Raw genomic sequence first — 27,336 nt, 5'->3', positions numbered from 1 at the left:
TTTAATGATTAATTAATGCCGGTGGGATTACATAAAACATACTGCAGAAAGTTTAAAAAAGAAGAATTGGGAGGACAAGTTTGGATTTGTTGTGGATTTTCATTGGGTCAAAATGAAAATGTTTCTATTTGTTAAATTTTTCAGGTGATGAGATGAAATAGTTTAAAGAGTCACTGAAAGGAGAGCAGACCAGATGATAGTCCTTATTATGTCTGTCAGGCAATCAACCACTTTCTCCACTAGGTGTCAGCAGATCACAGTTTAAATTATTAACCGACTATGAAAAGCAAGTATCTATATCAGGGGTCCCCAAAGTGGGTCCTGGAGGCCCGGCATCCTGCATGTTTTAGTCTCTCCCTGGTTTAACGCACCTGGATCAAATGACGGCTGTTAGAGGCCTAAGAGGAACATTGACCTGCTGAAAAGGTTGTTACCACCAGGGAGAGAACTGAAACATGCAGGATGCCGGGCCTCCAGAACCCACTTTGGGCCCCCTGATATAAATCAACTAAATTTACTGTTTTCCTTTCAAAACATTTTAAAGATACCATCTCTGTTGAGGAATAAATTATGACACCCTGAAATTTATTCCACTTAAAATGGCAACATTTAGCCACGGTGCTTTGAAGAAAGTGTTTCCTGTTTAACCTCTAATGTTTAGTTTGTTCTGACTGTCGGTGTCAGACAGAGAAAGTTATCAACATTATAATTCATTATGACTGATATGAAACCAACACCTCAGGTCAACTCTCACTTTCAGTCACACATCATGTTGGTTTTATTCCCGATATTAATCTGTGACTCACTGTGTGATGTCTAAAGTTAGACTCAATAATTTATTAAAATTCAGAGGAAACAGAGACAGCAGCAGTCCCACAGCATGACTCCTCCAGTAAATTTATTTGTTCAAGCTATCTTTGTGTTAAAGTGGCTGTTATAGCTAGCCAGCTAAATATTTAGCTCCAAACTAAACATTTAGCTAACAAACTAAATTCAAAGTAAATATTTAGTTAGTGATATAAATATTTAGCTTAGAGCTAAATAATTAAAAAAATGTTTTTACTTCTATCCTAAATATTTAATTATCAAACTAAATATTTAGCTCCAGACTATTTAGATTAAAGTTTCCTTTAATCTAAATATTTTGTTATTGAGCTAAGTTATTTGGGAGCTAAATGTTTAAGAGAAGGATAAATATTCAGTTAGTCAGCTACTTAGTTGGAACCTAAATATTTAGATAATAAGCCAAATATTTAGTCAGTAAGTTAACTATTTAGTTCACTAGCTAAATATTTAGATCTGAAACTTAATAGTTATCTAGAAAATTAGTTAGAGCAAGTAAATATTTAGTTAGTGGGCTACATATTTAGTTGGAAGATAACTAATTAGCAAGCTAAATATGTAATTAGTAAGTAAATATTTAGTTAGTGAGGTAACTAGTTTGGAGCTAAATGTAAACACAAAGGAACAATAATTAATGGCACTTTGGGAGCGCCATAGATTCTGATTTCCTGTGTTTTTGGTTGAGGTTTCTGGTTTTATTGCTCTGCTGTGCTGTTTTTCTGTCGGAGTGGAACAGCGGGGGGTGAAACCTGCGAGCTGACGCGTGGCGGGGGATGGGCCGGCTTCCTGCTGAGCACCAGCAGCCAGTAAATCAGCTCTCTTCCTGAACGCAGCGCACTGTAAAACTGAAACCTCTGACAGAATCAGGCACACATGCTGGCAGGGACTGACGGGGAAACGGCGCTCTGACACCCAGGATCATCTGAAGAGCAGCACAGCCAGCTTTCTGAGTGTGACCTCTGACCCTGAGCCAGAAGCAGAATGAGCCAGTGGAAGCAGGTCCAGCAGCTGGAGATGAGGCTCCTGGAGCAGGTGGACTACCTGTACGATGACAACTTCCCCATGGACATCCGGCAGGGCCTGGCCGGCTGGATCGAGTCCCAGGACTGGTGAGTCCGACTCGGGTCGGTTCTGCTGCATCGACTGCAACGTGGACCTGAACATGGCAGCATGTCTGCTTAAAATGTAAAGAAGTGGATCAAATTAAATGGATGAAAAGTCTCACAAGTTGAGAATAATTCAACTTTTTACAGTAAATATAAAATTATCTGGAGAGGATTTGGGTTTGAAGCATCAATTTGTTCTTTTATTTTGAGAATATTTAATTATCTTCCTCAGAGATGAAATTCCTGTAACCTCACGTGATTCCTGCTTCATGTAATCATGTTATTAACTGGAATTAAGCCAAGTTTAAACTCCTGCTGTTAGGACAGCCGGTCCTCCAGAAACACAGAAACATTTTACAGTTAAACTTTTGCTTCTGTTTTGTCTCGTTTGATTTGACCTGAGAGTAAAACCTGTGGTCAGGTTTAATAAACAGAGCAGCTTCTGTAAAACATCTATGACCCTCCTTAGTAAAAATACACTTCAGATTCAAACTATTTATATTTTTACTTCTCTGATATATTCCCAACAGAGTGAAACTCCAACAGGAAATTCATGAAATAATATTTTCTATTCAGAATAATCTCAGATTTTCCTCACCGAGCAGCAAAGATAAAAACGACGTCGTCTTTAGTGAAATCTCCATTGTCTCTTCACAAAATCATTTGTTTTCTGCTTCTTTGTTCAGTTTTAAAGATAAAGACGATAAAAACAGAGATTCTCGTTTTAAATATGAAACTTTCCTCAAACTGATTCATTTACAGTTTGTTTTAATGGGGTCAGAAAATGATCAAATGTTGAACTAAAACAAGGGAAAATCATTTAAAGTCTGAAGAAAAACTTGATAAATAATAATGCTAATCTGTGTTTTGTGTGTTTTTTAAAAATAAAAAATAAAGTGAGAAACAAAACCAACCGATTTGTTCCGGCAGCTGTGATTTGATCTTAACTAAATATTACAAATAACTTTTACTTAATCTGAAACTAAATCAAACTTTCCCTTTGATATTTTTAAGAGTTTTGGTTTCAGGTTTTGTGATAATTTAATGTAGTTTTTCTAAAAGTAACCACAGTGTGATGAAACGTCACAGTTTGTTTCGGTTTTTCATGAATATTTTTACTGTCATATAAAATATGATCATCATTGATAAGTCAAAGATGATCATATTTTATGGATCATATATTGACGTTTTCTCTCCTTTGTTGGTTTAGAAATCTTAGCATTAGGTCAAAATGCCCTCAGCAGAATAATACATGCTAGTAATAAGATCTTAGGAGTTGAACAAAGCTCTGTTACAGAACTGTTCAGTAAACGGATCATCAGTAAACTGAAGCCATCCTTGCAGAAAGATCTCAGCCGTTACCTGCTGAGTTCAGTTTCTGCCTTCAGGCCTCGAGTCAGACTCTCTGAATGAAAGAAACAGTTACAGTAACAGTTACAGTTACAGTTACTGTATCAGTAACAGATACAGTTATAGATACAGTTACAGATACAGTTATAGATACAGTTATAGATACAGTTATAGATACAGTTACAGATACAGTTATAGATACAGTTACAGATACAGTTACAGATACAGTTATAGATACAGTTATAGATACAGTTATAGATACAGTTATAGATACAGTTACAGATACAGTTATAGATACAGTTACAGATACAGTTATAGATACAGTTATAGATACAGTTACAGATACAGTTATAGATACAGTAACAGATACAGTTACAGATACAGTTATAGATACAGTTACAGATACAGTTACAGATACAGTTATAGATACAGTTACAGATACAGTTACAGATACAGTTATAGATACAGTAACATATACAGTTACAGATACAGTTATAGATACAGTTATAGATACAGTTACAGATACAGTTACAGATACAGTTATAGATACAGTTACAGATACAGTTACAGATACAGCAACAGATACAGTTACAGATACAGTTATAGATACAGTAACATATACAGTTACAGATACAGTTATAGATACAGTAACAGATACAGTTACAGATACAGTTATAGATACAGTTACAGATACAGTTACAGATACAGTTACAGATACAGTTATAGATACAGTAACATATACAGTTACAGATACAGTTACAGATACAGTTATAGATACAGTTATAGATACAGTTACAGATACAGTTACAGATACAGTTATAGATACAGTAACATATACAGTTACAGATACAGTTACAGATACAGTTATAGATACAGTTATAGATACAGTTACAGATACAGTTACAGATACAGTTACAGATACAGTAACAGATACAGTTACAGATACAGTTACAGATACAGTTATAGATACAGTTATAGATACAGTTACAGATACAGTTATAGATACAGTTATAGATACAGCAACAGATACAGTTACAGATACAGTTATAGATACAGTTATAGATACAGTTACAGATACAGTTATAGATACAGTTATAGATACAGTTATAGATACAGTTACAGATACAGTTATAGATACAGTTATAGATACAGCAACAGATACAGTTACAGATACAATTATATATACAGTTACAGATACAGTTATAGATACAGCAACAGATACAGTTACAGATACAGTTACAGATACAGTTATAGATACAGTTATAGATACAGCAACAGATACAGTTACAGATACAATTATATATACAGTTATAGATACAGTTATAGATACAGCAACAGATACAGTTACAGATACAATTATATATACAGTTACAGATACAGTTACAGATACAATTATATATACAGTTACAGATACAGTTATAGATACAGCAACAGATACAGTTACAGATACAATTATATATACAGTAACAGATACAGTTACAGATACAGTTACAGATACAGTTATAGATACAGTTACAGATACAGTTACAGTTATAGATACAGTTATAGATACAGTTACAGATACAATTACAGATACAGTTACAGATACAGTTACAGATACAGTTACAGATACAGTTACAGATACAGTTACAGATACAGTTACAGATACAATTATAGATACAGTTATAGATACAGCAATAGATACAGTTACAGATACAGTTACAGATACAGTTATAGATACAGTTACAGATACAGTTACAGATACAGTTATAGATACAGTTACAGATACAGTTACAGATACAGTTACAGATACAGTTACAGATACAGTTACAGATACAGTTATAGATACAGTTACAGATACAGTTACAGATACAATTATAGATACAGTTATAGATACAGCAATAGATACAGTTACAGATACAGTTACAGATACAGTTATAGATACAGTTACAGATACAGTTACAGATACAGTTATAGATACAGTTACAGATACAGTTACAGATACAGTTATAGATACAGTTACAGATACAGTTACAGATACAGTTATAGATACAGTTACAGATACAGTTACAGATACAGTTATAGATACAGTTACAGATACAGTTACAGATACAGTTACAGATACAGTTACAGATACAGTTATAGATACAGTTACAGATACAGTTACAGATACAATTATAGATACAGTTATAGATACAGCAATAGATACAGTTACAGATACAGTTACAGATACAGTTATAGATACAGTTACAGATACAGTTACAGATACAGTTATAGATACAGTTACAGATACAGTTACAGATACAGTTACAGATACAGTTATAGATACAGCAACAGATACAGTTACAGATACAGTTACAGATACAGTTACAGATACAGTTATAGATACAGTTACAGATACAGTTATAGATACAGCAATAGATACAGTTACAGATACAGTTATAGATACAGTTACAGATACAGTTACAGATACAGTTACAGATACAGTTACAGATACAGTTATAGATACAGTTACAGATACAGTTATAGATACAGTTACAGATACAATTATAGATACAGTTACAGATACAGTAACAGATACAGATACAGCAACAGATACAGTAACAGTAACAGTAACAGTCACAATTACAGTTACAGTAACAGATACAGTCACAGTTACAGTATCACGTAGAATCTCTGCTTTGTTCCTGCAGCAGTTTCTCTTTTTAACTCAGGACTCGGTGGACTGACTGTTTGGGTTCGTTCTGTCGGTCAACAGTGAAATTCTCTGCTGTACTCTTTCCATTAAGAATTGATTTATATTTGATCAACTTTTTGTATGTTTTATTGTTTTTATTTTTTTTAATACTTTGCGTTTTAGCTTTTATACTTGCTGTAACATCAGTTGACTATCTGGGTCACAAATAAATTTGAATCGACTCAGAGAGGAACCGAAAACACAGCAGGATTACTGGTTTATCAGAGTAATCAGATTACTTCCTGAAGCTTCTGTTTACAACCTCATTGACATCACTTCCTGTCTGTTCACCACAGCTTATATTTAACGCGCTGCAGCAACGGCCACAAAGATGAATGTTGTATTTTAAAACATTTTCTGTCACTTTTATTCTGAAAAACAAACGAGTTTCTTTAAACTAAAAGGTTTTATTGAAGGATTCAATTGTCTTTAGTTCATCTTCAGCTCTAAATATGATTCTGCAGTTCATGGTTTTATTTCATTCATTTTTCACATCAGTCACCAATTTCATGACGACCACCATTTTTCAAGATGGCCGTCATTTTTGAGCCTTTAAACCAATAATTGTCATAAAATGTTTCCCATTTTCATAACCTGGATGAATTTTATGTCTCATTATGTGTGTTTGACTTTGGTTATCCTGTTCATACAACTTTTAAGTAAATAACATTTAATAAAATCAGAAACTGAGGAACCTCAGGGAGTCTGGAGATGAAGACTCCAGACTCGCCGATGCTAACCATTAGCCTCTGCTAATTTATTTATGGTTTAGCGATAGCTTCTGCTAATACATAAATATGTATTTAGCAGTTTAGTATTAGCTTCAGCTAAATTTTAGGTTTAGCGATAGCATAGCTATGATTCTAGTATATTAGTGGCTAGCGATTCTTACTTTTTGGCTAGCTGTGCCACCACTGGCAATGACTACTGCTGATTTCAGTGCAAACAAATATTCTCTGTTACAACATTGGCAGCCATTTTGAAAAAACAATATCAAGAAAAAATATGCAATTTCTATGGTTCAAAATATGTAGGCTATGATTTGACACCAAACTCATTTACTTAATTGACAATTTTTGAGCAAATATTAATCTTCCATGACAAATATGGCGGCCATCTTGAATCATCAAAAAATGATCAGTAAATATGATTTCTGTGTCCAATTACTTGCCGCCAAACACAATGTGAGATTATTATTTACAGTTTTAGTGCAGGAAGGAATTTTCATTTCCATCCATCTTTAAAAATGACCACCATCTTGAATATTTCAGGAACTAACATTGTTTTTTTTAATGTTAGTTAAAAAAACTAACATGGCTGTGTTCTCTTTTAAACACAGCCACCAGGAAGATCTGGTCTAAAGTTTTTATCTCTGCTTTTGAAAGATTTTGTGGAAATATTGAATTATCTGCTGCTCTATTCTGCTTTAATGGCCAACAAACCAGACAGTCGTCAGCATAGAAGTGGAATTTAGAGGCAACAAACGCAGTAAAAGAATCAGTGGCCTGACACAGAGCCCTGTGGGATCCCACCTGGCACAGGAACGCTTGCTCTAAATAACAGACATCATGTTTAGATTGAAGGAAACATCCAGGACCAGATAAAATCTCTCAATGCCTTCTGGAGAATCTTTATGATCCGATGAAACCTTCGGTTTCAGGTCACAGTTTCATAAAAACACAGCATTCCCACGGAGAAACACAGTGGTGGGATGATCATGCTGTGGGGATTACTTTATCAAGATGAAGAGGTTATGAAAAGTTCCCAGTAAGTAGATTTAAAACTTCCAGTGAAAACCAAAGACGGATTTCTGTTCAGGTCAAAAACTGAAATTCACTCAAAAAGCAAAACAATCAAAAATAAACTAATTAATTCACCAACAAAAGCAGCAAAAGAAACAAAATAACAAATTTAACACGATCAGTGAATTATAGTTAAAACTCCCGCTCTCCCGAGAGAGGTCAAAGTTCACCCAGGTGAGTTTGTTCTGCCCCTCACCTGAGCAGGTGACTGAAAAACACAACTATTATTACATCATCACATAATGACATAAACAAAGAGCAAAATTCAATTAGAAAACAGAGAAACGCCTCCAAAAACCAAAAAAAGAAACAATAATGGAAAAGTTTGAAAAATGAATTTAAAGCCGCTGAAAAAAAGATAAAATATTCTGTTGTGAACAATCTTCACAGCTGCTCTAACAAAGGATTAGTTTAAAGATCCATTTATTAAATGTTTTATTATTTTCTGACACATTTCTTTAACTGCCAGAGAAACAAATTCAATAAAATCTAATTATAATAAAATCTTTTCTCATTTTAACGAGATAAAAAACGTCTTACATTTAGATTTATTCTCCTGAATATATTGTGGTTTAAATAAGAAATATCAAATCTGTAAAACAGCAACATTTATTATTTAAATGTTTAAATGAAAGAGAGAAAAAGGAGAAATGCCTTTAAACATTTTCAACGAGTTAAATATATGTTGTTAAAATAAAAAAGTTTTTCTTTAAAATTAAATAAAACTCATTAAAATAAGAATTCTATTTGAAATATCTTAATAAAGAGAAAATTTGTCGTTAAAATAACATATAAAACTATTGATGACGAGGAACTTTCTTACCATTGCCACATTAAAAACATCATTTTTCTCTAAATGAAGTTTATATCTCAATCTAGTGGCAGTTTCAAGGTTTCAACACTTTTATTATGCTGTAAAATGGCAGAGGGTGCCTGGAAAACACAAATTCAGCCCCTTAATGCGACCCTCTGGGTTCAGGTGAAAGAATGAAACCAGCAGTCACCCTTGAACTCTGTCAAAAAGAAAACCTAAAACTAAAATCAAACACACATCATGCTAAGCTAACCGTGCTAACTGTGACTCCAACATAGAAATGTAGATCACAATGTCGTCTGTAAACATCCTGATCCTCAGAGTCCCACTAACACTAACTTGACCACTAATGTTAACTTCACTGCTAACGCTAACTTGACCACTAATGTTAACTTCACTGCTAACGCTAACTTGAGCACTAATGTTAACTTCACTGCTAACGCTAACTTGACCACTAATGTTAACTTCACTGCTAACGCTAACTTGACCACTAATGTTAACTTTACTGCTAATGTTAACTTCACTGCTAATGCTATCTTCACTGCTAACGCTATCTTGACCGCTAACACTAACTTCACTGCTAAAGCTATCATGATCACTAATGTTAACTTTACTGCTAATGTTAACTTCACTGCTAACGCTATCTTGACCGCTAACACTATCTTGACTGCTAACACTAACTTCACAGCTAATGTTAACTTCACCGCTAACACTAACTTCACTACTAACGTTAACTTTACCGCTAACGCTAACTCCACCTTCCTACTGCAAACAGCAGCATACTCAACCTGAACTCTTCACTTCTGGTGCATCTTTCTCTCAAACCTAAAACTTATTCTCTCTTTTTAGACTCAGTCTCAGTAGCTCCGATATTCACACAGTGACTATGACTTCTATCAGTTTGCCGTTCTGGGGTCAAAGTGCATCCATTTAAATCGTCAGATGAATCTCTATCACGTCCAGCTGTAGCTGCTCGTTGTGTAAATCTCGCTGCTCTTCTGGTCGTTCTCGGCCGTTTTCAGGGATTCTGCGGTGAACGACGAGTCGATGGCTTCGGTCCTGTTCACCAACCTGCAGACGCAGCTGGAGAAGGTCCGATCGCAGGAGCAGAACTTCCTGCAAAGACACAACATGAAAATCATTCAGCAGCAGCTGCAGGTAACAGCTTCGCCGGCTTTGTTTCTGGTTTTACATTTAAGAGGTGAACTTTCACCTCAAACCTCAGGAATTCAGGTTTCCAAGAGCATCACATTTATTTCTCCTTCCTGTTTCTGAGTTTTTCTTTTCCTAGTTAAGATCCTCATGCACTGCAGAAATGGTATTATTTACTAGAGAAACTACACTCTTATTTATGACCACACTCCACAGGAAGTAGTCCATGCAGAATAAAAACAAGAATCTCATCCTGAACAGAAGAGAAACAAAATTAAGCTGCAACTCAAGAGCAGAGGTCACACAGGTCATCAGATTATTTTATTCAAAAAGAGAAACAAAAAGCAATTAAATGAAAATCCTCATTTTTAAAATACATTTTCCACAAACTGGAGATTCTCATCATTGATGATGGATCCGTCAAAACGGACCAGAATCTCCGATTCTGCAGGTAAACAGAAGGCTAGCCATTTATTAGCGCAGTAAAGTATAGAATGATAACAGGGACAGATAAGGAGCCAGCAGCTAGCAACGCTAGGTAACAAGTTTATTATCTAATCCTAAAACACCAATCATAAACATTAGTTCAGCTAATGCTACCCGACGATGTCAGCGAGGAAGCTAACACTAAAATACTAAACTAACATAGTAATTAGTGGAAGCTAGCATTAGGAATTAATGAAAGCTAATGCTAAAGCTCTAAATAAACATAATTAGGGGAGACTAATACTAAAGCTCTAAATAAACATAATTAATAATTCTAAAGCTCTAAATAAATATATTTATGGGAGGCTAATGCTAAAACTCTAAATAAACATAATTGGAGGAGGCTAATGCTAAAACTCTAAATAAACATAATTGGGGGAGGCTAATGCTAAAGCTCTAAATAAACATAATTAGGGGAGGCTAATGCTAAAGCTTTAAAACACTAATTTTGTTTTCAAAGTTAGCAAAAACTCTGAATGACTAAGTGAAAAAGTAGTGCTGCTATTAGCACATTAGCAGCAGTGTATTCGCCACTGGAAGAAGTTCTAAAACGGATACATTTTTAGTGTTTTACTGATATCTACAAAGGAAAGAAAGATGAGCTGCCGGAAGCGCTAAATCATTTCTACAGATTTCCAGGCGGTAATGAATTCTGCCTGGATTTACGGTAATCTGTCTTCAATGATAGGAAAAAGTTTTCCGGTTCTTTCATGAGCATCACCATGAAACGTTTAGTCATCCGTACAGAAACCAGTTTATTCCTCCTGAAACGGTTCTGGCATCAGAACCAGGTCAGCGGCTCAGAGCCGACCTGCAGCAGTAAGCAGAAGTAGCAGGATGGCATTTGCTGCACAGCTCGTAGGAGAGAAAAGGAAGTAAAATCTAGTTCATGTTCGCTTGAAATGAGCTTTAAATGTGTGGTTCTCCTCCAAATGATCTGGAAATGTTTGTGAACTTAATCCCAGACATCCAGCTTTAAAGATCCATCTGAAGCCGAGTACTTTGCGGTACTTCACGGTATTTCACAGTACGTCAGAGTATTTTTTGCAGTAAATGTTGTTTGTCTGAGGATTTCTGCAGGACGTTTGTTTGAGGAAACGTCAGAAACATGAGCGCATGTGTTTTGTTCTTGAAAAGTTCTTCACCTTTGCAGAACCGGGCCGTGGCGCCTCGCCGCGGCTTCCTGTCAGCTCGATGTTTGTGTCAAGCGAACATGTCGCAGAGGAAGCAGATACTCCTGAGCTCTGCTCTGTGGCGTTTGCGGTTTTCTGCTGCTGTTGTGTTTCTGTAGATTTAAAGCAACACAAGGACCAAAACTGAGACTTTTAAGCTTATTTTTGCTTTTAGTTTGATTCGTTTTGAAATGATCTTTGACGTTTTTGCTAAGAGTCTGTTCCTTTAGCAGGAAAGCTGTGAGAGGTAAACTGCAGCCTTCATTTGATGCTGGAAGCAGAGAAACGAGCAGCCGGTGTAGGTGTGCATCGGATCCTTTGACTTTCCGTTGGTGATGAAAGCTTCGTCACGACTGTGGGTGAATTTTCCGCAGAGAAACGTTCTGGTTTTTCTGAATGGGCAGGCCAACGCCTCGCTCTGGGTGTAAATGTCAAGCAGAAGCTCATCGTGGTGAGGACACGGCTGAGGGAAAGTCTGCGGTGGCTAAATTTGCTCAAGCCTAATTTGTAAATGTTTATGTAGCTGATTTTAGTAGCTGGAGAATCGAAGATGTTTGCAAGACTGAAAACCTCGTGAGAACTTCAGAGTTTTGATGAAATTTGTAACAGGAAGCGCCTTTTCTTTTTTTAAATAAATAATCTGACCCTGAGAGTTCAGCTCTTTGGTGACCGGAAGAGGATCAGTCAGCCAATCACAAGCAGATGTTGGTGTATCTATGGCAACGGTTTAATATGGAGGAAATACTACATTACCAGATTTGGACTTCCTTTATGCTATCTGAGAGGCACAGAGCTGAAACCTCAGGCCCAATAATAACCATTTCTATTAGAAACATCCAGTCAAGACTAAAGCAAGAAAACCAGGATTATGTAAAGATTATGGCCAATAATGGAAAGAAAAAACAACTGGGCTTCTTCAAATGGGACGCCATCAGGATCCTTATGCCAACACGATATTTAGCAGAAGCTAATGCCAAGGCAATATTTCTTTTTTTCTGAATATATTGATAACATCAAATACAACAAACATGGCATCAGTATCAGACGTACTCAAACCTGAAAGTCTTCATCAGGGGTTTCAGATTGGTTATGATCCAGTTCTGCATCTGGTTGTTTGTCCATGAATGTTATGGATAAGAAGAGCTCCTTGTGAAAAATGGAGAAAAGGGTTTTGCTTTAAGAAAACAACATTTGTGAATGAAAAACATTTAGTAGCCTTTCAGATTTCTTTTCTTCTCTCCCATAAATAATGTCTTAGAAAATTTAGGTAAGTTTGGAGTTTTAGGGAAAAGCCAGTGTTGCACATCATAACAGAAAGATTTACACATTCATGTAAAGATGTTCAGTCGATTCAATATCACATCACAAAGTAAACATGTTTTATCATCAACAGCAAATCGAAGTCTGAGGATTCCTTAGAGGGGTAAAAACATTTTGAAGTGGACTCCTTGGCTTTTGGAGAAACAGGACAATTTAAATAATTTATCCTATTTTTCCCTTTGATCCTTTGAGAAGAAATGTGATATAAAATTTGTATATGATAAGGAAACAAAGCACTAGTAAAGCATTCCCTAATTTTAGAGTTTTTTTAGTTTACTATCTGTGACACTGGGCCCATTAGTCAGACGTCCAGGTAGATCCGGGTTCTGTAATCTGGGATCTCAGAAAAACATTTAGCTGTACATAAAATATTTGGGGGAATATCTCTAATAACTTCTTGAAATTCATTTTTATTTATTTGCAAGTTACATTTAACACTGACGTCTTCAAAAGACATAAAACCTCCATGATTTAATAAATGCATCACAGACCAAAACACCTTGTTCTAACCAATTATGTGCAAAGATTGATTTATTATTAATTTTTATGTAACAGCAGTTCCTTAGGGAGTGTTGTGTGGGCTGTAGTTATAGATTCATCTCCAATATAATAAAACTTGGAAAGTTTAACAGGCAGTTTTTTAACGTCAAAGTCACGTCTAAGAAGGAAACTAACTCCGCTCAGATTAGAAAATATGTTATTGGAATATGGAACCATAATTCATTTTGATTTGATAAAAAAGACAGAAGCCAGTTTATTTTTAAAGTGCCGTTCATGCTGTCAAAATCTATGGCTTGCAGTCCTCCATCTTCAAACTGCTTGATTAAATTACCTTTTCTGATATAGTGAGTTTTCTGTTTCCATATACAGTCAAAATTCATCCAATGCTAAGGTGACATGCCAACATGATATGTAGTGGAAGCTAACGCGCTACTGAACAGGTTTAGAAGAGCTAAGCGCTAAGTGCTACATGAACAGGTTTAGAGGAGCTAAGCGCTAAGTGCTACATGAACAGGTTTAGAGGAGCTAAGTGCTAAGTGCTACATGAACAGGTTTAGAGGAGCTAAGCGCTAACTGCTACATGAACAGGTTTAGAGGAGCTAAGCGCTAAGTGCTACATGAACAGGTTTAGAGGAGCTAAGCGCTAAGTGCTACATGAACAGGTTTAGAGGAGCTAAGCGCTAACTGCTACATGAACAGGTTTAGAGGAGCTAAGCGCTAACTGCTACATGAACAGGTTTAGAGGAGCTAAGCGCTAAGTGCTACATGAACAGGTTTAGAGGAGCTAAGCGCTAAGTGCTACATGAACAGGTTTAGAGGAGCTAAGCGCTAAGTGCTACATGAACAGGTTTAGAGGAGCTAAGCGCTAAGTGCTACATGAACAGGTTTAGAGGAGCTAAGCGCTAAGTGCTACATGAACAGGTTTAGAGGAGCTAAGCGCTAAGTGCTACATGAACAGGTTTAGAGGAGCTAAGCGCTACATGAACACGTCGAGAAATAAACCAAAGTGATGAACTCAGGGTTTGAGTTTAACACTGTTGAGTTTTGCTAACTGTCGCTAATTTTGTATAATTAACTCAGGCAGGAAGCAGGGAGACATCAGTTTACTGAACTACAGTGATGCATTGTGGGTAAAGAATGAAGTCATTCATCATGGATGGAGAACGTGATGAGTTTCTGTTTAGTGACTGTTGTTGCATAACAATATTCTGGATAACAGAAGAAACAGAACAATACTGAACCGGTTTACGTGGGAATGATTAAATAACTTCCTCATCTGGTTTTATTCAAAATGTTTTGCTCTAACCTGAAACACGTTGCTGTTTGTGAATGTGGCTCCAGAGGAAATACACCACCAACCCGACAGGAATGGCCAGAGTCATTTCCACCTGCCTGCGGGAGGAGCGGCGGATCCTGGCCACCACCTGCACGCAGGAACAGGTTGGTGACGGAGCCTGGGGGCCGATGCTGCTGCTGATGCTGCTAATGCTGCTGCTGTTATCTCTGATGCTGTTACCTCTGATGCTGCTGATGCTGCTAATGCTGCTGCTGTTATCTCTGATACTGTTATCTCTGATGCTGTTATCTCTGATACTGTTATCTCTGATGCTGTTATCTCTGATACTGTTATCTCTGATACTGTTATCTCTGATGCTGTTATCTCTGATGCTGCTAATGCTGATACTGTTATCTCTGATGCTGTTATCTCTGATACTGTTATCTCTGATACTGTTATCTCTGATGCTGTTATCTCTGATGCTGTTATCTCTGATACTGTTATCTCTGATACTGTTATCTCTGATACTGTTATCTCTGATGCTGTTATCTCTGATGCTGTTATCTCTGATGCTGTTATCTCTGATGCTGTTATCTCTGATGCTGCTAATGCTGATACTGTTATCTCTGATGCTGTTATCTCTGATACTGTTATCTCTGATGCTGTTATCTCTGATACTGTTATCTCTGATGCTGTTATCTCTGATGCTGCTAATGCTGATACTGTTATCTCTGATGCTGTTATCTCTGATACTGTTATCTCTGATGCTGTTATCTCTGATGCTGCTAATGCTGATACTGTTATCTCTGATACTGTTATCTCTGATACTGTTATCTCTGATGCTGTTATCTCTGATACTGTTATCTCTGATACTGTTATCTCTGATACTGTTATCTCTGATGCTGTTATCTCTGATGCTGTTATCTCTGATACTGTTATCTCTGATGCTGTTATCTCTGATGCTGTTATCTCTGATACTGTTATCTCTGATACTGTTATCTCTGATACTGTTATCTCTGATACTGTTATCTCTGATGCTGTTATCTCTGATGCTGTTATCTCTGATACTGTTATCTCTGATGCTGTTATCTCTGATGCTGTTATCTCTGATGCTGCTAATGCTGATACTGTTATCTCTGATGCTGTTATCTCTGATGCTGCTAATGCTGATACTGTTATCTCTGATGCTGTTATCTCTGATACTGTTATCTCTGATGCTGTTATCTCTGATACTGTTATCTCTGATGCTGTTATCTCTGATGCTGTTATCTCTGATGCTGTTATCTCTGATACTGTTATCTCTGATGCTGTTATCTCTGATACTGTTATCTCTGATGCTGTTATCTCTGATGCTGTTATCTCTGATGCTGTTATCTCTGATGCTGTTATCTCTGATGCTGTTAATGCTGATACTGTTATCTCTGATGCTGTTATCTCTGATACTGTTATCTCTGATACTGTTATCTCTGATGCTGTTATCTCTGATACTGTTATCTCTGATGCTGTTATCTCTGATGCTGTTATCTCTGATGCTGTTATCTCTGATACTGTTATCTCTGATGCTGTTATCTCTGATACTGTTATCTCTGATGCTGTTATCTCTGATGCTGTTATCTCTGATGCTGTTATCTCTGATGCTGTTATCTCTGATGCTGTTAATGCTGATACTGTTATCTCTGATGCTGCTACCTCTGATGCTGCTGTTATCTCTGATGCTGTTATCTCTGATGCTGTTAATGCTGATACTGTTATCTCTGATGCTGTTATCTCTGATACTGTTATCTCTGATGCTGCGTTTATGGAACGCAGCATCAGAAAATCTTGTTTTGTAAGATTTTTTTTTGTAAGATTTTATTGAAAAATATATATTTTTTAAATTACTGCACACAAACATTTCAACAAAATATGTTTGTTAGATCCAAGCAGGATGAAAGTTTGAATAAAAGTGCAGTTTTTTAAAAGTAATAAAGTGATTCATGGAGACCTGCAGCTTACTGAGGTTTCATCAAACACATCAGGGACTGGAAGTATTTACTGCAGCTCAGGCCGTTTCTGTGATATTGCAATAATAATAACATTTTTATCACAATCTCCTCAGATCAGTTTGGCCTTCACAGAACATTGCATAACAGTTTCTTTACTGCTTTGTATTTATGTTATCTTTATCAACTTACAGATTTAAAATGAAGAAATATGAGACATTGGTGCGGCTAACTGGATGTTTTTGCAGGGCGCGCTGGAGCAGTCGCTGCAGAACTCTGTGGCCTTTGAGAGGCAGAAGAACATGGACAACCGAGTGAGCATCATCAGAAACAGCGTCCAGGTAGCTGAGCACACCTGAAGAGAAACAGGCTGAGGAGCATCAGCTCTGATAAAAACAAAACGTTTGTCTGCAGCTGATGGACCAGGCGGTGAAGAACATCGAGGACATGCAGGACGATTTCGATTTCTGCTACAAGACGCTTCAGTCACGAGGTGAGCGCCGCTTCCAGGGTCTGGACAGCTGGAAGGAAACGCTGAATATTCATGTGTTTGATTTTCCAGAATCGGCAGACAGAACATCAGAGATGATCAAACAGGGAATAACTCGCCTGCAGGAGATGCTCAACAGGCTGGACTTTAAACGGAAGGTCAGCAGAGACACGAAGCCTCAGCAGCTCCAGCATTTACAGCTGTAAACTCGTCGTTCTTCGTTCTTCCTCTGGTTTTCAGGAGATCCTGTCAAAAATGGACGTGGTGATCAAAGAGATCGACGACCTTATGACCTCTCAGCTGCGACCGGAGCTGCAGGACTGGAAACGGCGGCAGCAGATCGCCGCCATCGGTGGGCCGCTGCTGACGGGTCTGGAGCAGCTGCAGAGCTGGTAAACAGCTGCAGCAACGCACAACAGCAACATCACTTAATATTATGATGACAGTCAGGATAATAATCTGCTAAACTCAGCGGACAGGCGGACATATTTACGCCTAACAACCGATTTAATAGCCAAATCAGCGCTTATAAACACAAACAGCTCGACACAAATACGTTTACTGCTCAGTTTTAGCTAAATGAATGGAAAATATCAGCGATGACATCATCTAGATACGACAGAGAAAACTTATGACATCACAAAAATAAAGTCATTACATGAAAAAAGTTGCAATAATTTAGGAAAAAGTCGCAATGATAAGACAATAAACTCCTAATAGTCATAATCATGCAATAAAAAGTTGTAAAATAAAAAATTGCATGACAAAAAAGTCAGAATAATACCTGAATAATGTGATATTAGTAGAATGAAGTAGTAATTTTATAACTGCTACAAGGAAAATAGTAAAAAAAAAATTGGTAAATTATAAGTTTTTAATATTCTCTTCCTTTCATACACTGTTTAGTTGATTTAGGAATCTCCTTAAGTTCACAGAAAATATTGTGAATATTAAATTAAACCTGGGATATTCTCACTATGCTAAGCTAGGCTATGTTAGCATGTTAGCATCAAGTTCAAGTATTTTATTATTCATATAAATATTAAGTGATAAATTGAATCTTGACTTAAAAAAAACTAAATGTTGTGAACATAACTCAGATTTTAGCAACCAGAAGATACATGTGGGTATGCTAGGTTAGCATTAGCTAGCATGATTAGCAGTTTTAGTTTCTCTGTTTTTCATTCTATGTAAAGTAAAATTCATTAGTCATGTTTCTATTGGCGAAATTGTAAAACAATAAATATCACATGAATGCTAAACAGTTTTTTTAAGAGTCTGACCTCCATCTGTTGGGGTCAAACGGCTCTGACCCTTTAACCCTCCTGCTCCCTCAGGTTCACTCTGACGGCACAGAGCCTCTTCCAGATCAAACGGCAGCTGGACAAACTGGGAGAACTGGTGGTGAAGGTGACATATGAGAGCGACCCCATCCCGCTGCAGAAGCCTCAGATGGAGGAGCGAGTCAAGTACCTGATCTACCACCTGATCAAGAGGTGAACCGGCTCTGCTGCCCGGTTTAATCTGACATGACTTCAGCTACATCACGAATATATCATCAGTATATCATCATGTTCGGTCCATTGCAGTTTAATGAGTCTTTAGTAAGTTTTAAACGTCTGGTTTGGTTTCAGCTCCTTTGTGGTGGAGAAGCAGCCCTGCATGCCCACACACCCACAGAAACCTCTGATCATCAAGACGGGCGTCCAGTTCACCACCAAAGTCCGGTAACGAGAGCCCAGCAGCCGCAGCGCTTCCTGAACGACGCCTCATCACTGCGGCCGTAATGCAAATCTCTTCTCCTCCTTTCAGACTTTTGGTCAAACTTCCTGAAGTGGATTATCAGCTAAAAGTGAAAACAACATTTGATAAGTATGAAAACAGTTTTCATCCTGTTTGGTTTTAATCTGGACGTTAATCTGAGGAGTAATGAGTGTGTCGTCGTCTCTGCAGGGATCTTCCAGCCGGCAGAGTGTGAGTTTCCCCTAACATCTCCGATAAAAATCACTAAACATGAAGCTACATTTTCATGTTTTTTCAGTTATAAAACAGCAACATACCCAGTCAGTTTGCAGCAGAACATTATGACCACCTTCACAGCAGCTCTTGATGCTCAAGTCAAAAGTTTTTTTACTGAAATCTGATTTTTTTCTTTGCATCGCTCATGCTACTCGTTAGTCACACTGGAGTGTGAACGGCAAATTAGGAAATAACCAGTCCAGATTCCTCCCTACTGACGGAGAAAGTCCAAAAAGTTCTGATGGGATTCTGATGAAGTCAGTTACAAACAGAGAAAAAAATACTGAAATTACTCAAAAAACTTCTAGATAAAGAGTTCCAAACGCTGAAAATGTATTAGAAAATAACATTTGGAGATTAATTTCAGAAATGTTCCAGAAACCTTGGACATTTCTGGAACATTCTAAGTTTTTTGTAGAAAATTTCAGAGTTTTTTTGCGTGAATAGTTTCTGTCTGCGTTTCGGTGGTGAATCTGAGTCGGACTCCGTCCCGTTTGCTCCTCAGAAGTCGACAGTTCTTCATCCTCACCAACAACACTAAAGTGATGGACATTGAGGATTACTCCAACGGCTGCCTGTCCGTCGAGTTCAGACACCTGGTAGGAAACCTTCACTGCTGAGCAGCGCAGGTTGCTGCAACGCTGCCTGAAAGTTGACCCAGTTTGTGTTTTACAGCAGCTGAAAGAGAAGAAGTACACCAACGGCACCAAGGGCAACGAGGTGACCAGACTTCAAACACATCTGAACATTCACAGGCAAAATGATCACTGTTTAAAGGAATAACGCCACAAAAACTGTACAAAGTCGTACATTTAGAAGGAAATGTTTCCCTCATAACAGAAAGTTTATCCAGCGGTTTGGAAAACTCAGGATAGTCAAATAACCAGAAAATTAAAGCTAAAAACATACAGGGCATCACAGAAATACATGAGACCCTGATTGCAGTTAAACTGATCATAAATATATTCAAATCCATGCAGAGAGCTGAAGGTTACCGGTTGCTACGGCAACCACCAACCGCACAGCGAAACTACCACACAGTTTGACCAAATATAATCAATTTAAAGAATAAATAAAACAATTTAGACAAATTTCACATCTATAATAATGTTACAATAAAACCTTGGTGCAGATATATTCATAATTTTTTATCTTATCAATAATAAACTACGAATGTAGGATTTTAATAAAACAGTCAAATTATGAAGGGAAGCGATGTTTAGACCGTTTGAATAATTAAAAAAATCCATCCAGTTTGTACATTCTTTCCGATCATTTGGAAAATAAAAATACATAAAAACTGAATCTATTAGGTCTAGTTTAGTAAATTACTCGACCAATCAGACATTAAAGTCTGATTAAATCAGACTTTAATGATAACAGTCTGCTTTAAAGTGAAAGTCGGAGCTATTATCTGCAGAATGTATGAAATATATATATTACATATTTGTTGAAACTATCTGAAAGATTTAACTGCTCTGCTTTCTCCCAGTGCTAACTAGAAATAACCAATCAGAGCCTGGGGGCGGGGCTTAATGCTGTCAATAACTCAACTACGCTGGATCTAGCATAGCATGTTGTGAATGCTAAGACTAGTTAGCATCGTCACTAAATGGTTTTTCTGTAACTATGTTGTTTCTCCACCGTTAGCACATTTAGCAGCCAGTACATGAGGTGACTGGCAGCGTTAAGCCCCACCTCCTGGCTCTGATTGGTTGCAGTTGAGGGCTACACAAAGTCCCTGCAGGGCCTCAGTTTGGACTCGGTTGGATCTGATGGCTGCTGTCTTTCAGGGCCTGCTCTCTGTGACGGAGGAGCTCCACTCACTGAGCTTCGAGGCCTGCTTCACTGTACAGGGCCTCGCCGTCGACCTGGAGGTCAGAGGTCGTTTCCATCACCATGCGCCGGCTGCTGCTGTTGCTCATTTCTGCTCTCCTCTCCCCAGACATGTTCACTGCCGCTGGTGGTGATCTCCAACGTGAGCCAGCTGCCGGGCGGCTGGGCCTCCGTCATGTGGTACAACCTGCTGACCGACGAGCCGCGGGTGAAATGATTAGCTGCTCAAAACTTTAGCCAGACACGCTAACCAGCTAGTCACATACTGCAGGCGGCTTAAGCTGAAGCTAAGTGATAAATCTGATGTTAAAATGTAGTCAGAGATGTAAGTGTGGTGAATTTAATGCTAAACCAGCCTGCCGTAGCCGTTGGTTTGGTTTTGCTGACTCGTGTTTCCGTACAGAACCTGGGCTTTTTCGGGAACCCGCCCCGTGCCAGCTGGAGCCAGCTGTCTGAGGTTCTCAGCTGGCAGTTCTCCACCTTCGCCGGCCGCGGCCTCAACAAGGAGCAGCTGGACATGCTGGGCGAAAAGCTGCTGGGTACGCGCCTGCCTGCCTGAGCTGCTTTACCGACTGAGGAAATGCAACAACAACATCCAATCAGAGCCAGGAGGCGGGGCTTAGCGCTGCCACTCATCCTCATGTACTCAAATGTGCCAATGGTGGAGAAACAACTTACCGTTACAGAAAAACTGTTTATCCACCGTCATTGGTCCCTATGCTAACTAGATTTAGCATTCACAAACGGAGGATGATTGACAACGCTAAGCCCCGCCTCCGGGCTCTGATTGGTTATTTCTAGTTAGCACTGGAAGAAACAGGAAATGCTCAACTTTTTCACAGATTTTCTGTCTCATAACAAACTGTCACAACATGGTACCAGCTTCAACAAATATGTAAAAATATATTTTTTTATAAAAGTTACAGTTTAAAGATGGAGGATAACTCTCTCTGTCACACCAAACAGCTTCTGCTCTCAGTCGGTTTCTCTGGTTTTATTTCACTCTATGCACATGACACTCTGCTCATCCAAACTAATAAATAAACTACTAAACATGAGAAAACAAAAATATGGACAGATTTTAATCTAGTGACATTTCTGCTGTTTTCTGTTTCTGCAGGTCAGCATGCCTCATGTGGGGATTATCAAGTCTCCTGGTCCAAGTTTGCTAAGGTAACGACCTCACAGCGACCTCAGACTGACCTCAGACTGACCTCAGACTGACCTCAGACTGCTGTTCTTCCCTCTGTCACTCCTTCTGCTCTCTGTCCTTCACAGGAGAACATTCCTGGGAAGCCGTTCAGTTTCTGGATGTGGCTGGATTCCATCCTGGAGCTCATCAAGAAGCACCTGCTGCCGGTCTGGAACGAGAAGTAAGTCCCCCAACGCCTCCATCAACCTGATGGAGCCTGATGGAGCCTGATGGAGCCTAACGGAGCCTGATGGAGCCTGATGGAGCCTAATGGAGCCTGATGGAGCCTAATGGAGCCTGATGGAGCCTGATGGAGCCTAATGGAGCCTGATGGAGCCTAATGGATCCTGATGGAGCCTAATGGAGCCTAATGGAGCCTGATGGAGCCTAATGGAGCCTGATGGAGCCTAATGGAGCCTGATGGAGCCTAATGGAGCCTGATGGAGCCTGATGGAGCCTAATGGAGCCTGATGGAGCCTAATGGAGCCTGATGGAGCCTAATGGAGCCTGATGGAGCCTGATGGAGCCTAATGGAGCCTAATGGAGCCTAATGGAGCCTGATGGAGCCTGATGGAGCCTGATGGAGCCTGATGGAGCCTGATGGAGCCTAATGGAGCCTGATGGAGAATAATGGAGCCTGATGGAGCCTAATGGAGCCTGATGGAGCCTGATGGAGCCTGATGGAGCCTGATGGAGCCTAATGGAGCCTGATGGAGAATAATGGAGCCTGATGGAGCCTAATGGAGCCTGATGGAGCCTAATGGAGCCTGATGGAGCCTGATGGAGAATAATGGAGCCTGATGGAGCCTGATGGAGCCTGATGGAGTTGGACTTTGACTAGGCCATCCTGACCCATGTTCTAAATTATTCCATCATAAGTGAACCTGAGCACTGCAGCTAGACAGGTTAACCTTCTAACAGGTTTACCTGTCAGGATTTAACTTTAACCTGGCCTGCTTCCCACAGCATGATGCTGACACCACCAGGCTTCTTTCTGGGTGTGGTGTGTTCAGGATAGTGAAAATCAGGAATAATTTCCTGGATTCTTTCCACTTTGTGCTGGTTAGTTATATAAATAAAAACGTTGAGGTTTGTGGCTGGAACAGTGAGAAACCTCAGTGGTGTAAAGCCTTTATCAGATAGCTGTGATGTTCATGAAATCAGCTGCTGCAGGGACTGTTTTCTGTCTTCATTTTACAGCAGCAGTTTAATCTGAGCTGAGGAACTGCAGCTTCCTGTAATCTGCCCAGATTATTTCTGCTTTGCTTCATTGTTCAGGCCGTACAGAGAAGTGGTGCAGAGCAAAACGCGATGCAGCTTCACAGCTGGAACAACAGTTCCTACAGTAAAACCCTGGAGGCAGAAGGAGAAGTGATGAAGGTGATTTTCTGTGTGCAGCTTCATCATGGGCTTCGTGAGCAAAGAGATGGAGCGCGCTCTGCTGAAGGACCGCGAGCCTGGAACCTTCCTGCTGCGCTTCAGCGAGAGTCACCTGGGAGGAATCACCTTCACCTGGGTGGAGCACAGCGACAGCGGTGGGCGGAGAGGCCAGCACACACACACACCATACACACACACACACACACACCATACACTCACACACACACACACACATATAAACACACATATAAACACAAAGTTACAGGGTTTCACATCCAAACCTTCCTTGGCCCTGAATTGGTTTTCTTAGCTTCAGCAGTGGCTAGCACTGCTGAAGCTAAACCATAAAGTACAAGTCATTGAAATTAGTTCTGCTAATGCATGAAGCAACATAGTATTTAGAGGAAGCTAATTGTTATAGCAGTAGTAATTAGTAGAAGCTAACATTAATTAATAGAATTAACATTAAAGCGCTAAGTTTGCTCAGAATAGCTGATAAGCTGATAAGCTGCCAGCGTCCAATGAAACGCCTGAGAAACTGAAGACACCTCAGTGATTTGTGATTCCACTTTCTGATTATCTGCCAGTTTTCTTCTTCTCTTGTCTTATTAACTGTCACTTTGTCCAACAGGGGACGTAAAGTTCAACTCCGTGGAGCCGTACACTAAGAACCGGCTGAGCGCGCTCCCGTTCGCTGATATCATACGTGACTACAAGGTGATCTCAAACGGTGGCGTTCCGGAAAACCCGCTCAAGTTCCTGTATCCCGACATTCCCAAAGATGAGGCCTTCGGACGGCTCTACAACAGCCAGCCCAGCAAAGGCAAGACACTAACATCTGAGTTCATACAGGCTTGCTTTGACTGGGGTTAGGTGGAGTACCTCTAAGTAGTCAGTGTTTTACCAGCCCAGCAGTACGAGGTGGCTTGAGCACAAGGGCGTAGGTTCGGTCTAAGTTTTGGTGGGGACCTTGACCCCCCCCGGCAGCACAGTGAAATGCCCAAGAGCACCGAACATTTTTGAGAAGGGGGGGGGAAACCACATTGGCTTAATAACCCCCTCCCCCCAACCATAACCATATCATACATCTTGTGTATACAACCAGATACAGTCATACTCAGCAGATCAGTTCAAGAACACTGGTTTGTATTCACACTAGCTTAACTTAATTTAAGACTAACACTTCAAATGCCATATTTACTGAGATAATTTCACAGTATATTTCATATCTGAGAACTAACACCTCACCTGGAGCCCTGAAGCTCCAGCCACCTCTCCATCGTTCTGCTCTGCTGTCTGAGCATCCTATGTGAAAAAATATTACATAATTAACAGACCTATTCTACCTCACATTCAGTGCTGACCTTACTAAACACTGGACTTTACAACAAATGCGTTGCGTGATATATCTAACTTATGGGTCCACTCACTGTACTTACAGCCGACGTAGCGAAATAACTTCTAATGTCTGTCCTTTTCTCTTTTGGTGGCGACATGGTCTCGGAGACTCAGAAGGAGACGCGTGTGCCCAGCTAGCCGCCGCCTTTTGCAGCTAATCAAAGAACGTCCGACGATTCAACTGACTCCCCCCCCCCCCCCGTTCCGACACGGTCTCGGAGGCTCATAATAAATGTCAAACTAAGAAGCTTCCGTTCCGCGCACCGCCTGTTGCTGCTAATCAAAGATCGTAGATCCACGTTCTTTGAGCCAATATGGCAAAAATTGGTCGGGACTTTTTCATATCCCGTGAATATTGGTCGGGACATGTCCCTACCGTCCCTACCCAAACCTACGCCCATGCTTGAGCAGTTTCACTTTGGAGGATCGGATTTCTGATAAATCAAGGAAACTGATTCTCAGAATATATAAACAACCAACCAACATCACGGAACAACATTGCTACAAGAAAAGCAACTTCATTAAATCAACCAAGAAGTGTTATTTCATGTAAATTGTAAAGCGCTTTCAACCATGATTGGTATCAACATGGTTGAAATTAGTGCTTTAGCATTATCTTCCACCAAACACCAGGTGGGAATACATCTTTCCCACAAGAACCGCCATCTTGGTAGGCTGCATATCCCCTGCAGCTTGCAGATAAAAGCTATATTAGCTAAGCTAATTTTGCTTGTTTGGCAGTAAGTACTACAGTAAATATCACTGATGGCAACTCTATAGCAACTGTTATGAGAGTTAGTGATGGATACCTACCAAGATGGCTGTCGGCTACAAAGTTCTTGGAAGTGTGACGTCACATGAGAGTTATGTATATTGCTTTAGCATTAGCTTATGCTAAATACCATGGTGTTACAGCCCATTAGCATTGATGTTTTTATGTCGCCATGAATCTTCAGCTCTGACCTTTGACCTCTCTGTGTTCTCAGTCTATCCGTACATCCCGTCAACTTTGATCCCCATCTCCGAGCTGCGGTGAGTCCTCCACAGAAATGGCCGTAACTCTCATTAGCTGCACGTTAGCGGCTAAGCTACAGGCTATGTGGTTGTAGCTGAAGATCTTGTTCCGTTTTATCTCTCCAAATAAACCGATGTTGGTAACGGTTTGAGGAGGAATCTTGTTTCTGACCCAGTTTGAGGAGAAATCTTGTTTCTGACCCAGTTGAGGAGAAATCTTGTTTCTGACCCAGTTGAGGAGAAATCTTGTTTCTGACCCAGTTGAGGAGGAATCTTGTTTCTGACCCGGTTTGTGACCTTTGGAGTGACATGTCTCTCGCTCTGTGATCCAGATCAGAAGCCAGCTCCACGCCGCGCTCCTGCCCATCTCCAGAGCCGCCCATGACGCCCGGAGAGTTCGACATGCTCAGTGAGCACCTGTGCTTCGACATCGACACCGTGAGTTTCTCCAGGGGTTTATCCAGAACAGAGGGGGCCCAGGGCGGCAGAGGTCACCACACCGCCCCCTGGTGTCCATGTAGTCTTATCTTTACAGTACAGTTTTAAATTAATTTAATAGAGCTTCAGTGGAAGATTTATCCATTTTATTATTTCTATTATTTATCCTTCCAATATGTCAGAGTTAATATTTTTCCTCTTTATGTCCTAAAAACTGAAATCATAAAAACTTTAAAGAAGCTGATTTATCAGTTAATAACTGATAATATCAATAAATAATAAGCTCTGTGGTTCCTGTCAGGGTTTTAATCAGATTACAGCAACGAAGCTGAGAAGCTTTTCAAAACATTTTATTATGTAAGAATATGTCTTTGTTTTTAATTAACAATTCATTTTTGCTCATTTAAAACTCATACATGGTGCATTACAGTAATTTAAAGTCTTAAAGGGGTGAAAAACAATCAAATGAATAGAAAATGAGATACATGACCTTCAGAATACACACAGAACAATTACTTTCACATTGATTCATAATCTAAATACATTTAGTTGGAAGGAATAAATTCTTGAAAAGAAAAGAAATGTATATCCTGGACAAACGTTATGAGTCTGTCTCCAAACTCAACAGTAATATTATAAAAGATTTATTCTGGATATAGGACGTCAGTTTGACATTAATATTTTTGTCATGAATATTGTGATGGTTATGCATCTCATTTTCTCCTACAAACTGTCCCGACAGGAAACCTAATTCTTATTTATATTCTTTATTTTACATGTTCAGTGTTTCTGTCTTTTATGATGTATTTTTATTTCTCTGAGAATAAGTTTGTTTTCTTTGTTTCCAGATGAGCTCTCCGTACTCAGAGTGAATCCTCGATGTTTCTACACCTCTTCAGAAATAAATATCAAAAATATTTCATGTTTAAAAGAACCAAAAACACCTTTATGTTTTTATTTAATGTTGTTGTAATTTGAGCTCCAATATTACTGAAGTTCTCTGTAAAAAGTTTTTCTAAATAAATTTTTTCCTTCATATCAGCTTGTCA

The 27,336-nt window shown here is 39.0% G+C and overlaps 1 protein-coding gene across 2 annotated transcripts; it reads left to right on the top strand.

Annotated features, from left to right (window-relative positions):
• The first annotated feature begins 1,664 nt into the window (after positions 1–1,664).
• Positions 1,665–27,325, top strand: LOC106907678 (signal transducer and activator of transcription 4-like). Of its 2 annotated transcripts, none has more exons than XM_088003483.1 (23): positions 1,665–1,952; positions 9,654–9,789; positions 14,604–14,702; positions 16,769–16,861; positions 16,935–17,013; positions 17,083–17,168; positions 17,251–17,402; positions 18,348–18,506; positions 18,645–18,737; positions 18,823–18,882; positions 18,964–18,984; positions 19,535–19,628; positions 19,708–19,749; positions 20,823–20,906; positions 20,975–21,073; positions 21,269–21,404; positions 21,986–22,038; positions 22,144–22,238; positions 23,456–23,592; positions 24,069–24,260; positions 25,822–25,867; positions 26,182–26,287; positions 27,136–27,325. In XM_088003483.1, exons 1-23 carry the CDS (start codon positions 1,825–1,827, stop codon positions 27,157–27,159), a joined length of 2,214 nt encoding a protein of 737 aa, XP_087859609.1. In that variant the 5' UTR covers positions 1,665–1,824; the 3' UTR covers positions 27,160–27,325. The 2 variants fall into 2 exon arrangements, with proteins under 2 accessions (XP_087859609.1, XP_087859607.1); XM_088003481.1 differs by having other exon boundaries at positions 1,666–1,952; positions 19,705–19,749.
• Positions 27,326–27,336: the final 11 nt, after the last annotated feature.

This window comes from Poecilia mexicana, unplaced genomic scaffold (assembly GCF_051168715.1).
Source record: "Poecilia mexicana isolate PSO_F unplaced genomic scaffold, ASM5116871v1 scaffold_2, whole genome shotgun sequence".
NCBI lineage: Eukaryota > Metazoa > Chordata > Actinopteri > Cyprinodontiformes > Poeciliidae > Poecilia > Poecilia mexicana.
This window is presented reverse-complemented; position numbering and strand designations above follow the sequence as displayed.

What these genes read in the sequence shown, in the direction of transcription:
- LOC106907678 (XM_088003481.1), top strand. Translation starts at nt 1,825, where the DNA reads ATGAGCCAGTGGAAGCAGGTCCAGCAGCTGGAGATGAGGCTCCTGGAG. An exon ending in GGCTGGACTTTAAACGGAAG is followed by an intron (nt 17,169 to 17,250) that starts GTCAGCAGAGAC and finishes TCTGGTTTTCAG; the next exon opens with GAGATCCTGTCAAAAATGGA. An exon ending in CCGTCGAGTTCAGACACCTG is followed by an intron (nt 19,629 to 19,704) that starts GTAGGAAACCTT and finishes TGTGTTTTACAG; the next exon opens with CAGCTGAAAGAGAAGAAGTA.